Source organism: Papaver somniferum, chromosome 2 (assembly GCF_003573695.1).
Source record: "Papaver somniferum cultivar HN1 chromosome 2, ASM357369v1, whole genome shotgun sequence".
Lineage (NCBI taxonomy): Eukaryota > Viridiplantae > Streptophyta > Magnoliopsida > Ranunculales > Papaveraceae > Papaver > Papaver somniferum.
Window position 1 is genome coordinate 14,260,993 of NC_039359.1, and position 16,795 is coordinate 14,277,787.

The 16,795-nt window shown below is 34.0% G+C and overlaps 1 protein-coding gene and 1 long non-coding RNA gene across 2 annotated transcripts; one reads left to right on the forward strand and one right to left on the reverse strand.

The window, feature by feature from the left end:
- The first annotated feature begins 1,468 nt into the window (after positions 1 to 1,468).
- LOC113346963 lies at positions 1,469 to 2,045 on the forward strand. Its single transcript, XR_003358682.1, has 2 exons — positions 1,469 to 1,590; positions 1,694 to 2,045. It is a non-coding gene; the product is annotated as an uncharacterized LOC113346963 (long non-coding RNA).
- A 1,139-nt stretch (positions 2,046 to 3,184) lies between these two features.
- Positions 3,185 to 4,919, reverse strand: LOC113346962 (myb-related protein 340-like). The gene is made up of 3 exons (XM_026590524.1): positions 4,597 to 4,919; positions 4,328 to 4,457; positions 3,185 to 4,231 (listed from the first exon to the last, which is right to left on the reverse strand). Exons 1-3 carry the CDS (start codon positions 4,805 to 4,807, stop codon positions 3,526 to 3,528), a joined length of 1,047 nt encoding a protein of 348 aa, XP_026446309.1. The 5' UTR covers positions 4,808 to 4,919; the 3' UTR covers positions 3,185 to 3,525.
- Between the last annotated feature and the right edge of the window lie 11,876 nt (positions 4,920 to 16,795).

Consider the following 16,795-nt stretch of genomic DNA (forward strand, 5'->3'; position numbering starts at 1 on the left):
ATGTTCTAAAACTACGAAGATGGGACCGCAATGTCCTTAAACTACGAAGAGAGGACCGAAACGTCCTTAAACTACGAAGATGGAACCGAAATGTTCTAAAACTACGAAGATGGGACCGCAATGTCCTTAAACTTGCATTGGGACCGAAATGTCCTTAAACTACGAAGAGGACCGAAATGTCCTTAAACTACGAAGGGGACCGAAACGTCCTTAAACTACGAAGAGGACCGAAATGTCCTTCAACTACGAAGATGGGACCGTAATGTCCTTAAACTATGAAGGGGACCGAAATGTCCTTAAACTACGAAGAGGACCGAAACGTCCTTAAACTACGGTCTGAAGATTTTTTTTTTTTTTTCACAAAAGTGTTGAAAAAAAAGAAGAAGAAGAAAACTGAAGTTAAATTTCTTTTGTCCAAGATGGGCATTCGTGATCTACATGCTCCATCTTGAGGGAGGGTATTAGGAAATAATATATGAGAGTCTATATTTAGGAGATATGCACATTAAGTTGTGAGAGTTATATTAGGAAAGTGTTTATGTTTAGAGTTTGATCTTAGTTAGGAAAGTGCCTTGAGTGGTCGTCAAGTTTGTGAACAATATAAATAGGCTGTTGAGCCATGAAAGTTGACACACCGAATTATTATCAATGTAGTCTTTTATGCTTCCGCGTTTATGCTCTCCTCTCTCTTGCTCGATCCTTCACAGAAACCTAGCTAGATTTCTTAGGAGTAGCCAGCAGGGACCTTGTCAATGAAAAAAAGATTGATTAGATGATGAGACTCTTTATGGGCAAAATACTTCGAACATAATACAATGGTGGGTGTGTGTGTCATGTGTGAATGAATGAAAGATGATAAAGTTATTCTGAGAGACAAAAGTCGGACTATATTTCTTTAGTTGATGCTCTTTTCAATGTCTAATGATTCCATTTCTAGTACAGGTGAGGAAGAAGAAAGGAAAAACCATGACACTACTCATCCTTAAATAGAAAAACGAAAGATGCTAAAGTGAACTTTTGTACAACTTGTAGGTTTTTTTATATGAACCATGCATGCATTGCCCATTTTCCATGTGTGGTTTCTCTAGATGGACACTTTAAAGGTCATATTACATTTTGGATTACTGATATCAAATTTGGTATCAAATGCTTCATAACATTAATAATGATCCAAAAGAGACAGAAAAAGTGCCAAATGAGAAGGTTTCATCTTGCCAGACTTTTCTATTTGTAGCATGATTTTAACTAATGTTGTCCAAATTTATGGATTTTCTCATACGTGGACAATGTAAATACTTAGAATGAACCAATTTGTCTCCGGATCCACTAAATCATGAATCTTAATTAGTTAGAATTTGTTGGATGGCATGTTTCAAAGTTAGCCACACAGAACTGTGACCAAAACTTGAACAAGTGGATTAGCTCCGTCGTAGGTACAGAGGTAGTGGAACTTAAAAACTCCAATGAAAACACAACAACTAAAATTGTTATCAAGCCACCCCTAGCCTGCATATATTCTTTTCAAGCCACTCCTAATTCCAAATCCTAGTTCCGCTCCTGATTAAGCCTTCAAGAAATCCACAGACGATGGTTCTCATATTTTACTAGTATATTACTTATGTCTGTTTTTTTTTTCTTCCTTTTGATCGATTACTTATCTCTGTTTTTTTTTCTTCCTTTTGATCGATTACAGCTCTATCTTTGTTAACACAATAAGACGAGGACGTACGAGACACCACACCGAGGGATAAAAACAGGGGACGGAGAAAGAGAGTGGTAGAATTATAGCCTAATAGGGGATCAACAGTCATTATAGATGGATAGATATGGGTTACTTCCATCAAGTCACTAGTTGAAAGTCGATGAGTTGACATTTTTCATCTTTGATGTTGCGGAAAGTGGACTGTCAGCAGCTATTACTCGGTGGAATCCATGTCATTATTACAAAATTTGTAGTACTGATTTTAGATTTTTTTTTCTTCTTAAAAATAGTAAATGTAAATGATTGGTTGGATTTTGAACGAATGACTTATCCTAGAAGAAAACTGAAATTTTCTGGCGGTTATTTCAACGGTTGCGGCTTTCAGTGCTTCCGTCTAGGAAACCTAACGTAATACTCTGTATCCAATTGCACGTGGAGCTTCCTTAAGCTCCCTTTACCTTGGACCACTTATTGGCTTTATGTGTTGACGCGTGTCCAACAAATATTCCTTTCCGCCGCCATGGATAAGCTATCCAGCTTTGATTGCTTACGATTCTCTGTAGAGCCGTGCCTTTCTTCTTTTCCCACGTGTGACCTTCCTTTAATTATTTTTATCATTATTATATTTCTATGTATTTTTTCATTAAAACTGCTAAGAAAATCTTAGTAGGTCTTTTCTTGATTTATTATCATCACTGTTCACTAGCAACAAAGACCAATTATTAAACTACATTTTCAACCATAAATGACAATAGTTTCTGTATTGTCTTTTTTTTCCTCCTGCAAATAGTTGAAGGAAAATGAAATTTAGATTTCACAGCAGCCCATGCTAGTTTTATAGGTGTATATGAAATACTTTCACCTATATGCATATCATAGATTTCAAAATTGAAATACTTTTGGTTTATGATTTCCTTCGTAATTCAGTTTACTATGAGCAGAAAAGAAAAGTGGGGGATATATGAGAACGGAAAATTGGTCATTTATCAAAATATTTTTAAAAAATGGTTCAAATGGACGAGTAAAAATTATTATGGGTGAAATGGACACAAAAAAAAATAGCAACGATGAAACTGGATTCATCATGACTTAGACTTAAAAAATAGGAAGGACGAAACTGGATGCAGCCTGATGTAAATTAAAAATAAGAAAAAGTATTTAAAAATGGGTAGGATAAAACTGTTTATATCCCGACTATATTTACATAAAGTCCTTTTCAGATAGGAATTGTTGATTTTGATTTTTTTAACCAATTTTGTGATACGAGAATAAAACTAAACTAAAAGTAATTGGTGACTACATCTCATATGTGATTGGTATGCCAGTGGGTTTATGCCACGTACAATCTCCCAATTATTGTTACTTCACTCTCAGTGATAGTTTATACTGTGAGATTCTAGAAGTAAGTACTTAATAATATTGTTTAGTCTAAATGGATTAGTCTCAAAAATGCATACATGAATCCCAAGGAATTCTATATAATTAGGCAGAAAGTATTATTATATTCAAATTAATAATTAGTGAGATACCACTAGTAGTAATAGATACATAGGATTAACACGCTATAAGCTTCACTAGAGCAGGTTCTCAAACAAAAGAGTTTGGTACAAATGTCATTTTTAACATCATTTTGAAAGAAAACAAAAAGAATTTAAATTTAAAATAAACCCACAAATTAATCTCAAAAATACAAATTTTACAGAATTTGGAATCCTCAAATTGGGTCCATCTTTCTTAACAAATCCCCATTAAAATCTTTCCTACAATATCTCTACTCTGTCATCTATCCTTAAAACTTCCCTTTTTATTTTTGTTTTCTCCATCTATAAATCATTAGATAACTGTTGTTGGATAAACCACATATCATCACTGTTCCATATATTGTCAAATACATCCTCACCACCACCTAACCACATGTTGTTGTTGTTGTTCTGTTGCTGATCAATACCCTGAAACTCCAAACCTTGTTGTTGCTGTTGTTGATGGTAGTAATAATTAGAGTTGGGACGAAATAATGTTTCTGAATAATTATTAGTATGGGTATTTTGGGTAATATTGTAAGTATTGCTGTGAGGAAAGCTATAACAGTCTGATGATAATTGAGTATTACTCCCCATAGAATCTGATGAACCACCAGTACTTGAATTCTCAGGTGTTGCAGAAACGAAACTCTGATTATTAAAAGAACCCGAAAATTCGTTATTGCTAGTTTGAAATATATATTGATCATCGCTGAATTCCTGGTTATAACCGTTGTTCATGGTGGTGTTGGGTTGATTCATGTAGTTTGTAGAGTTGGCGGTGGCAACTTTAGCTCCGTTTGAAGAAGCTGTCGTGGCAGTGGATGCTGCCTCTGCTTGAATACGTTCGACTAATCTTGGCATCCAAAGATAACGCATGGTGTCTTTAAATTGCTTACTATTTACGTCACATTGAAGTTGTTTCGCATGTTTTTGAACTCTTGTTCTCCAATAATTCTTTATTTCATTATCTGTTCTGCCCGGTAAGTGTTGTGCTATTTTGGACCACCTTTAAGAAACAAATCAAAACAAAAATAAGTTAGTTTTTGAAAAAGATAATGGAAAACAAGTCTGAATCGTAAATAATGATCATGTGATAACTTACCGATTTCCCCAGCGAGAATGAAGTTCAAGAATTAGAAGTTGTTCCTCAAGAGTAATATTTCCTCGACGAACATCCGGGCGTAAGTAATTCAACCATCTTAGTCTACAGCTCTTACCCGTTCTTTTCAAACCTGTTACATGCATATTCATCAAAAAAATCAAAATTCATGAACTCAATAAAAAGACAATGAATTAAGCTATAACCATGCATGTTAATTACTAGCTTCATGACTAAAAACTCATTTCTCGAATAAGCTTTGGAAGTCTTACCGGCACAACGAGCTAAGGAGTTCCAACGGCCTTCACCATGATTAGCAATGTAATTGACAAGTAAAAGATCTTCTTCAACAGTCCATGGACCTCTTCTCAAGTCATCCATTAACTGATCTTCATGATCGATACTGCTATCATCACTTTGATTATTATAATTATAATCATGAGTTATAGTAGACATAGCAATACCCTTAAAATCTTGATCCATTTTTATCTATATCTAAATACAAATGAAAGAATTGTACTTGCTATGAGATTTTGATGGGAGTTTTAGACTTTTAGAGTCGGACGGCTTGAGAGAGAGAGAGAATTGTTTATTTGAGAGAGAGAGATGAGTGGAGTCTTATATATAGAGATGAGATGGGATGGGATGATGAGATGGGATGGATGTGGAAGAAATATAAAGGTAAAACGTGAGAGGGAGTATATAAAAAAATAGTTAAAGAAGAACGAAGGGGGATTTGATATTGATTAATTAGTGTAATAAGGGGTTTTTAGTTAAAGTTTTTGTGTTTTTAACTACAAAATACCAGTGTTAATTAGCTCTAATCCAATTTTAAAATGATCCAAAAAAGTGGATTTTAGTTTGACACTTTGACTTTCAACTCGGACTTAAGAAGCCTATTAAGTTCCGTGTTGAACCTCCATTACAGACACACGTGTCTTTAGTTTATTCTACGTTTTTAACTTTATAATATTGAAACTCTTATCCCTCGCAAGTTGTTTTGTTTTGTGTATCAAAAAGACAAACGAGGTCATCCTATGAAAGAATGGCACTGTTCCTACTACTCATCACTCCACTACTAACGCGGTTATGGCACTCAATGCCTCAAAAATTTGGCGCATGTGTATATTGAATGATATCTTACTTTCACTACTGTATATTTACTAGGCACCCTTTTTTTTTCTTTCTAATTTACACTTTTTGTATACTCCTAGCGAGATCTTATCTTATGCATACTCCTAGTGAGATCTTCTTAGTATCTTAGCTAGGCCTAGGTAAATTGATTGAGGTTTGACGAGCGGAAACATCCCAAACATAACTTTTGGGTTGTTAGAGAGACATTAGTTTGGTCGACATTGAATTGCAACAACTTCGGAAGCACTTACGAATAGTGTTGGTGTTTATTGCTATCGTATTGTCAAAGTTATCGGAATATATCTCTGATGGAATTTATCAGTAATTGAAATCTTATGGCACCCGTAAAAATTTGTTATGCATTGCAATTTTTATTCCAGATAGTATACTGTTGATCATGGAAAGTGATGGTATCTCTTTTCTAGAAACAAAGAAAGTATTTTATAGGTTGTTGTATTTGGGTCACGCATTTTCAACCATTAGATAGTAAAAAAAACTTTACCTTTTTACAAGTCATTTTTATTTCCAACTTCGAAGACCGATTTTTGCTTCTGATGTCCAAACACTCTCCAAACATGTCAGTATTATTCAATTATTTTTTAAACTTATTCCATGTTTAGTTATATACGCTACTTAGCTTAACATTTAATTTAATAATATTTTAAATAACTACCAATACTAATGAGAAACAAAACTTCTTCAGATAGCTTTTTGAAAAGACATTGTAATAAAATATTTATTAGCAATTAAAGCTAAAATGCTAGGACTTGTGGAAGTTCATTAGAGGTTCGCAAGGGTAAATAAACCTTGACTAAGTTTCAAAATTGGCTCCTACGAAGAGAAAATTAATTTAAAAATGTAAAGAGAAATATTATCAGAATGATGATCATGAATTTTTATTTAGAGTTTTTGATAAACAATTACAAGAGACAGTGGATAGCCATATAGAAGGCATTACGAATAGAGATTTACACTACCCATATTGCAATAACAAGACTGAAAAATAAAATAAAATAAATATAACACTTAGATTACACCCATCTCACACAAGTGTTTCACACATTTACAATGTTGGAAACACATCGGTTTGGTTCCAAGAAATAATACTGCATGAGCTAAATGTGCAATCCAATCAGACGTAGGTACATAACATATTTGAAGGAAGGAGGAGCTCACCAATTCCCTTATGAAGTGATAATCAACTTCCACATGTTTTGTTGTTGCATGAAAGATTAGGTTGCAGGATATACTTTTGGCTGAATTATAATCACAACAAAAAGTAAAAGGTTCATTAAGAGAAACACCAACTTCAGTCAATAAGAAGGATATCCAGGCCACCTTTTTAGCAACTAAAACCATGGACTTGGATCAACTTCTGCTGAAGACCTTGAAATAGTTGGTTGTTTCTTTGAGGACAAAGAAACAATTGAACATCCAAAAAACATAGAGAAACCAGAAGGTTGACCTCGTTGGATCTGTGCAGCCTTCCTAATCTGAATTAGAATAAAAATTAATAGAAGAGATATATCCTGCAACAAGAAAAATATAAGTTCCTATGGTGCCTTTTAGGCATCTCAAAATTCTTTTGGAAATAAGTAGGTGTTCTGAGGTTAGAGCATGCATGAATTCTAATACATATATCAGGCCTTGTCATGGTCAAATATTTTATCCTCCGTACCATACTTTTGTAAGTAGGAATATCTATCAGTGGTTCACCTGATGAAATTAACATATGACCTTGAATCACTGGTATCTATGATGACTTGCAATTCAACATGTCAAAATTTTGTAACATATCCAATCTATAATTTTTTTTGTGTAAGCAATAACTTTTGAGTATTATCTTGAAAACTTTCTTCAATGCATAAAAAATAGTGGAACACTCCAAGATCCTTCATATGATCGACCTTATGCAGATGACTAATAATGGCTGTAGAAAATTGTTCTCTTGAGAAAGATAAAAAAAATTCAACCACATATAAAACAAGAATTTTCATCTTGTCTTCATGTTGGTAGATAAACATGGAATGGTCATATGAAGACCTGGAAAATCCTAACTCAAACAAAGTACCACAGAACCTCTCAAACCAGGCTCTAAGAGCCTGTTTGAGTTCATACAAACATATCTTCAATTTACAGACATAATGTGGTCATGTAGCGTATATGAATCCATATGGCTGATGTATATAAACTTTTTCTATTAGAAACCCATGCAATAAGGCATTTCTCACACCTAATTGTCAAACTGACTTGTTTCTAGAAATGAAAATTGTAAGTACAACCCTCACAGTGGTTGCTTTTACGACATGGCTGAATGTTTCAAAATAATCAATACCATATATATGATCATATCTTTATGTACAAGCCTTATTTTGTATCAATATACTTTTCCATCAACTTAAGTTCGCTTTGTAGACCCACTTACAACCTAGTAACTAGGATCATTAGGTGCATAAGATCATGTTTCATGTCAACTAGAGAAACAAGCTTATTTTTCATACACACTTGCCATTTTAGATCTTTGTAAACAATTAAAGAAAAAAAATTGGTTCCTAGTTCTCACACATTTAATCTCATATCCCCAATCAAAGAATTCCACAGAAACCTTATTATATTTAGTAATTTTTGCTATAGATAAAAGCATCTGCTTAATGCTAGGAACAAAAGGAATATCATCAAGATGGAAGTGATTGTTATTTGTATTTGTAATTATCATACCATCCTTCTCAATAGAAAGCATAGTTTCATCATCATCCATTACTTTGTCAGATCTAACATAATCCTTGAATGTAGACACAAACTGAACATCCCTCGGGATCTGGTAACCATACATACTGAAGCAACATTTGTATCCAAAATACTCACAATAGAATGATCTTGAATAGCAGCAAAAGCTTGCTAAAAAGTACTAGAAGCACCACTGCTGGATGAGTCTTGAACACTTCCAGTATTGGAATTTTTATTTGGATTGTACCTAAAATGGCATCTATTTGTTGTATGACCATTTCTTTTTACATATTTGACAGCAAACCTAATAAAAATTAGTCACCTGAAATTTAATTTTACCATTGTCGTACTTAGATTTAGAAGTAGAAGTATATGATTAATTTTTGGTATAGAAGGCAGAATTACGAGCCTCAAGAACAGAGAAAGATTCAAGATCCTCTGCCTTTAACTATTTCTCATGGTATAGTAAAATATCACCTAGAGTAAACTCAGTTTCTCTATTGTGTGCTGAAATTATAAACTGTTTATATTCTTTGCCTAGACCCATAAGAGAATACATGACTACGCCAGACTCGTCTATTCTTTTACCAACTACAACAAGAGAATCAATAATATTCTTTAATTCATCAATAAATGTGGAAACATGAATTTGTTACCTTGCTTTTGAGAATGTAATTTACTACGAAGGAGGCATTTTTTTGCTGAAATTTTTTGCACAAACTCCTAATCAAGATGTATACAAACTTGCCTAGCAATATTAAAACCAATTACATCTCTAGATATCATATCATCAGAAGTAGCATGACATAACAAACCTATTAATTTAAGGTCAATGAAGAAATAAAAGATTCTGAACTAAACTATCATCAATAAAAACATTGTTTTATGTGGAATTTCAGTGGTACCGTCAATAAGATCAGGAAGATATTTTGTTATGAGTATCGACTAAAACTAATTTTTTCAAATCAAATAATTTGGACCATCTTCTTTGAGTTTAACTGACACGAAATTGATAATATTCTGCAAAGGTAACGAAGAAGATGGGGATACTTCCATATCAGAGATCAAAAGTTACAAGAAATGCGAAGAACTTAATGAATAAATAAAAATTGTTGAAAATTGATCAAGAAATCAAGAAGTACTAAGAGGTTGATTAATTCTTGATAAGAAGTTATGAAATTTTCAGTAATATAACAATGAGATTTGTAGGAATTTTGAGTGACTGTAGTTATAGAAGTAATAGAAATTTTAAGAATTTGTAGAAGCAGCGGAAAAATGATCGAAAAAGACATGAAAGAATCAAAATCTTCTGTAGAAGTCTAATACCATGAAATATTATCAGACTGATGATCATGAATTTTTATTATGAATTTTTACAAGAGAAAGAGGATAGCCTTATATAAAGCATTAAGAGAAAAAAAAAATTAACAAACTAACAGTCCACAGGCTATAATAACAAGACAGGAAGAATAAGAAAAATCTAACACTCAGGTTACGCCACTCTCACACATGTGTTTCACATATTTACAATGTCATTACATTCATTCTCACCTGAAAAAAATACATGTTCACTAGAGGTTCACAAAGGATACATAAATAAAAAAGGGAATTTTAAGAAAATGCCACACTTTCATTATCCGGTTTAATAAAGTGCCACCGTTTTTTTTAATATTAGTTAAATGCCACAACTGTTAGCTTTCCCGTCAGGACCCACACACTTGGTCTTTTTCGTTGACTCGGTCAAAAAAATATGTTGCGAGTTACATATTTACCCTTGAAAACCCTATTATACTAATCACGGGTTCACCATCTTTATCACCGGTAAACAAAAAAGAAAAAAAAACAGCCTGCCTCTCTTCTGGTGCTGTTGCCCGTATAGGTTCTCCATGAACGAGTTTAGAAGATTGGGAGTACTAAGAGGGGAAATTTGATGTAGTGATGAATTAAGGAGACAAATTTGGTGATTTGGTTTAATTAAGATTTCTATTGTTGTTTCAATTTGATTGATGGAATTGGTGATTGCTGTTAGGGTTCTTAAATCGAAAGCAAGAAAACCCAGGGTTAGGTGATCGTTGGTGGTCATGATAAGATTTCATTGGCTATTTGTTAACATGAATGGTATTTGTTAATTGGTAATTATTGCTACAACCAGATTTTGATTTATGGGTACAGACGTGAATGTTTAGGTGCCTGATTGTGTTTCCCATTTGCTCCATAAAAATTGATCAGTTCAAAACTATAGTATATGTTTGGTTTTTGCGCAACAATCTCATGAACCATTCCTAATTAGTTCTTTGTATGGATTTTTTTTTCTGTCTGTATCACCTTTATTCATTAGGATTATTTGTTGATTGATAGAACAGTAGAAGTTGACACCCTTTCATCACCAGCAATACGCTTGGAATGTGTTCGATGGAATTCCCAAGCAAGTTCTCTTTCCAGCAGTGAATTGAGTACTGATTCAAAACTGAGTCGCCATCACAACTCGGTCCTAAAACTGAGTCACTATCACAACTCGGTCCTAGTAAGACTATTTTGGGGGTTTAATTGTCTTTTAACAGGGCAGATTAACTGCCAGGTGTGCATTAATGGTCGTCAACCGTTTTTCTGAAAAAAACTAGACGGAAAAGTCAAATGAATGACATTTTATCAATTTTGAAAAAAAACAGTGGCCCTTTCTTAAATATGAAATTAAAAGTGTGGCACTTTATTAAAATCCCAATAAAGAATGATTAATTGGGGTATACCGGAAATAATTGGGGGATGTTTTTCTATTCATGCCGGCATGAAAAAACCATACCAATTTTGATTGCCGGCATTGAAAACCATGCCGACATGAACAATAAAATATCCCTCAATTATTTCTGGTATACTCCGATCAATCGTTGTAAATAAAATGGTGTTCCTTGTAATGTTCGGGTATATTGAAGAAGATCTTGATGAACAGAATGGCAGTAATTTTTCTTTGCTTCAGGTGAGGAATTGCTTGTGGCTCGGAAAATGGGTCATTTGTCCAAATATTTTTAAAACACGATTCAAATGAACGAGTAAAAATTATTAAGGGTGAAATGGACAGAAAAAAATAGGAAGAATGAAACTGGATTCATCCTGGCTTAAACTTAAAAAAAGATGGAGGATGAAACTGAATGCATCCTGATATAAATTAAAAATAAAAAAAAACATTTGAAAATTGGTAGGATGAAACTGAATGCATCCTGATATAAATCACCAACGTTTCAAGATTTCTCGAACAGTAACAACGTTGAAAAAACAAAATCACTATATCCAAATCTTGAAAGTAATAATAACATTAAGAGTGATTGTAATTTGTGTAGTCAAAGGGTCAAAGGGGAAGTAAACTTATACATAAACTAATAACAGTCAACATTGATCTTACTGATTAACTCAATCTAGGCGCAAATTTGAATGGTTGGTTAGATATGGTCGGCCAAATTCCTCCACCTATGCAATTGTTTGGTTAGATATATTTTATTTGCAAATTGATCCTAAACTCATAGACCTACCATATCATCACGATCCATAAACAACCTCAAGACGAAATCTCACTGTTAAATTGATTTCCAATCTATCCATTAAAATACATTCAAATCGAGCTAAAAAAATTTGATACAAATCCTTGTTAAGATCAAGAACCGACCAAAATCCTCGTAAGCTCGTGGTCCTAACTTAGTTCCTTAATTAATTACTAGCTCAAACATCAAGAATCGACCGCGTTAAATTGACATCACATGAAGCCTAATCATGTAGGGTGGGTTCTTTATGCCTATTTCCATGTCTTTATAAAGGCAAAAACACATTTAAATTATGCCTCTTGTAGGTTTACGTATGCTTGCATCTTAAACTTGGTTTCATTTGTTTTACACTAAATTTGTCTGGCGAGATTGGGGTATACCCAGATTAATTGGGGTATACCCATTTTATTCGTATCCAAAGGATGTTTAAAAGATGTTAAAAACCAAATTGCCCATACTCTAAAACCATGTCAACCAAAACATATTAAAAAAAAAATCAAAATCTTTCTTCTACACTCTAACTACACATGTGAAATCAAAAAAAAAAAAAAAACGAAGAATCAAAACGAACCAAAAGTCGGCAGGGTATGTTTTGTCGACCTTGCCGACTAAAATATAGTCGGCAGGGTATAAGGTTGAATACCATGCCGACTTTTCATCTCTGAAATTAGCAGTTACATGGTCGGCAAAATATCCATCTCTATACCTTGCCGGCTATGTTTTAGTTGGCAAGTTATGAAATTAATACCTTGCCGGCTAATCATGCATTTGTAACACCTTCTTTGCATGTCAAAAATCCTATAGTCGGCAGGGTATTTTTTTATCGACCTTGCCGGCCATAAGTTGTCGGCATGTTCTTCATCCGCAGACCTTGCCGGTCAGATATAGTCGGCATGTTCTTCATCCGTAGACCTTGCCGACTTTTCATATTTTCAGAACTGAAAATGTTGATTCCTTCTATAATTTTGAATATAAAATCGCCCAGCAGCTCTACAATCTCATATTTATAAGTGTTTTGGTAGTACGATTTCATTTCCGTTACAAGTAGAATTCTTAAAAAAAAAAAAAAATCTCAAAATCTACCCACATCCATGAGTTCAATCTAAAATAAAACCTCATTCAAAATTTTAATCAACTAATTAACTAATTAAATTAATTATTCTAATCATATTTATTAGTGTTAATTAATCAAGGATAGATTAATCATTTTTGTAAATATGTAGATAAGGAGTTTTGTGTTTTACTTCAAAATGACCTTATTTTATCTCATTTGGTATACCCCAATCAAGCCACGTAAATTTGGTGTACTCTTTTCCTTTTTTTCTAGCACAAATTAGTGTACAAAGGACACTGTGATTAGCATTATGCTCCGATAAGGAATTGGCGAATTGTCTCTTGATGGGAGGACAAGGAAAATTATTACTAAACCTAATTTTTATTTATTTAAGGATTAAAGACATTGCATTCGACTAAGATAATAATATATGTTTTAGGATTTTCTAAACTTCCCCGACAATTGTTGGAACCGTTGTATGCAGTGTCGGGGGTTGTTTAATGTTTCTTTTAGCAAAGAACTAAAACTAAAAGTAAGGCTTGATTAGCATAACCAAATCCAAAGTTACATGGGATGGGCGAGTACATTAAAAATTATGCCTCAATAGGGAACTCTGGAAGAGGATATTGCTGCATTGCTTTGTATTAAGGTCAACTATCGCTGCCGATAGTGTGAGAATGCATGTTCACATGTCCACTTTATAACTCCATACTGTGTGCTGTGATTATGTTAGGCAGGCAAGTTTTGTTAACTACGCAACAACTAAGAAAATTCGTCTGAAAGGGTACCGTTTTCTTGTTTGTGATTAGAATCGGATGTGTGGCCTAGAAACACCTAGAACAATGGCAAGAGCCCGGTTGAGAGAAAAAATCTTGAACACTAAATCTCGATATATAATTTAACAAGGGATTGATGGTATGAATGGTAAATAGATAAATACAAAATACCGAAGGGATATTTGTAGTTGTGGGAGTTCCTTTTTTTCTTTTCTGTTTTTTTGATATTAAACTAACTCATTCATTCAAGAGAAAGACCGTTTACTTGATAGATTTCAGGAATAAGTATATCAAATAACAGCAGAATCAAAACTCATTTATAATGAAAGATACAATAACCAAGCTAGTAAATATATAAAAAAAGAAGAAGGAGATACCGCATCGTACCAAATTGTTGTATGGAGATTAGGGTGAAGAAATGGTGTTAGGAACTGAATACAATCATTTTAAATAATTTTTTTTCTCGAAGAAGAGATACTCTTTTAAAATAAGAGTAACTTGCCTGATAACTTTTCATTTTACTGACAGTAATCAGGTGAAAACCTTGTAAATCTCTAAAGTGTTTCCCAATTCAGCGAACCCCAAACAAAACTTTACCAGTAAAGGAAATGTTAGAATCGCAAAAGGATCCTACAAAAGGAAATGTTAGAATCGCACAAAAGCAAAGACGAGAAACACGCAAAAGCGTAAAAAGCACCATAAAACACCACAATTAAAGAAAAACTAACCTGGAGCTATATAAGCACACCAGTCTATGAGAAAAATACCTACAATCATTAGAAAATAACAAGCCTTGCTCACATTTGATTTGAAGTGAATCAAAACTAAGTAAAAAAGAACGACAATTATTATTATTTTTTTGGTTTTTGGGAACGCACCAAGAGGAGAGAGAAAAAAAAACACTTTCAATCAAATGTTAAGAGTGAGAGTATTGTAATGGATGGAGAAATCGACATATCAACTCATTATATATGTTATCATGTGGATAATTCATGAGTCAAATTTTTGGTCCGATACAATTATTTCTTGCAGATCTTTTTTTTTTATTTCTTTTCTTGTTTCTTTATTTATTTTCTGATGGTGTAATCTTGTTGTCTCCCTTCTTTGGTTCAATAAATTTTTTGCTATTTCAAAAAATACATGAGGAAAATTTTATACATATATTATGGTTTGCTTACCAAACAGACACCACTCACATAGCCAACTAAAATAGGGCATTCGTCTTTATTTTGTGAAAAATTCACATTTGATATATATAACCGGCACTTTCGTATACTACATAAAAATTAAAACCAACAAATAAAAAAGAAATAAAAGAAAAATGAGTGTGGTTGTGGAATTTAGGAAAGAAAAATACCTTTAATCCTTTCACGGAGAAAGAAAGTAAGTTTTCTTGTAAAATTTGGTGGAATCATCATAATTGGTGTGATTGATTCGTTCGTCTTAATTGTTCTCGTATTGTCTTAATTCACGTGGAACCGTATTGTCATCATCTTTGTCAACTTTGTGACAGAAGGGGGAGAAATATTAGTAATCTACTACAATTGACATATGTCTTTTCAAAGAAACGTCTAGGGGAGAGGGGTAATGAACAGAGACATGTAAAATTTGAAGTAGTGTTACTTTATGTTGAAAAGGCACATTGTACTTAAAGTGATTAAAGATACTGATCATTGAGATAACAACAATGCACCAAATTTATATCATCCTTGCTAACTCTAAGCTGGAGTTGTTAGAGCATTGCTCGGTCGAATTCGCAGGTATTGCTATCTCAAGCTTGTTTGTCAAGTTTAGGTGTCAAAACTATAAGTCTTGATTTCTAGTCTGCTGTTGATGGTGGATTTTCAGCAAAGGGCAAAAATCGTAAAATCATGATACTGCATGTTTCTGACCCGGCTTCAGGAACGCATGTGACGATTCATGTATTTTACGATTCGTGAACCGTTTTCACGATCTCTGATCGAGTACCTCTCAGATCCACGATAAATATGATTCTTGAAAGGCTTCCCATTTACTGAGCGTTCGATGATGCGCATTTCATCGTGCCTCTCTATGTAGAAGAAAGATTGGGCGGTCCTCCATACGTAATTGTTTGTTGAGAGGGCAAAACGCCTTCAGGACGTCGGCGACACTTGCTGTTCCCTGACTACATAGAGAGACCTGCCTCTACATAGAAGAGTGATTGGGCGGTCCTCCATACATAATTGTTTGTTGAGAGGGCAAAACACCTTCAGGACGTCGGCGACACTCATTCGTTGTTCCGTGACTATGTAGAGAGACCGTGTATTGATTAAGGCGGCTCTCAGTACATAATTGTTTGTTGAGAGGGAAAAACACCTTCAGGACGTTAATAAATATGCACGTTGTTCCCTGACTATGCACCTTTCAGAATGAGTATGATGCTTCAACTATCTCATATCTCGATTCTACAATAGATTAATTCTACCGTGACATTCACCACTGAATTCCTAGAAGATAATCTATTTTATCTCATTACTCTGATTCCATGGTCGAATCCACGGCCAATCCCATAGAATGGTAATAGATAATTTTATTATTCTGAATCCATAGTCGAATCCACGACTGATCCTATGGGTTGATAATAAATAACTATTCATCTTTATTACTCAGTTTCATGAATCATTCTCCACTGAATTTCATAAATTAGTAATAAATACTCAACAACTGGGTGTCTGACCGTCATCGAGTAAGTCCTGAGAAAATGGTGCATGTGTACTCGACGAATAATGCACAAACGAGCACCCAAACACACGAACGAACTATCAAAGTATGGACGAACGAGCGACCCATGAAAATAAAACAATAATTAATAAAGTAAGGAAAGGCGTGGGGCCGGGCCCACCGGCCGGTCATGCCGTGGCCGGTCCCTCCCTTATTTTATTTTCACTAATATTTTTTATTTACTATCTCATCTCACAGATATTCCCTCATCTCATAGGGTTTCCCTCACTTGAGAAAACTCTCTCGTTTGTGAGAAACGATTGGGTTTCCATGCTTTCATCGAACAAAAATAAAGAAAAGGTGTCACGGGACCGGGCCATCTAGCCGGCCGGCCATGCCCTAGACGTGGCCGGTCCCACACCTCAAAATTCCTTATTTTCTCATATTATTATTTCCATCATCTCATGGAACTCCATCGTTTGACCGAAAACCCTAGTTTTTCAATATTTTCTCAAATATTGCTCAAACCATGGAAAAGCCAAAAAGTCAAATGGTCACTCGACCA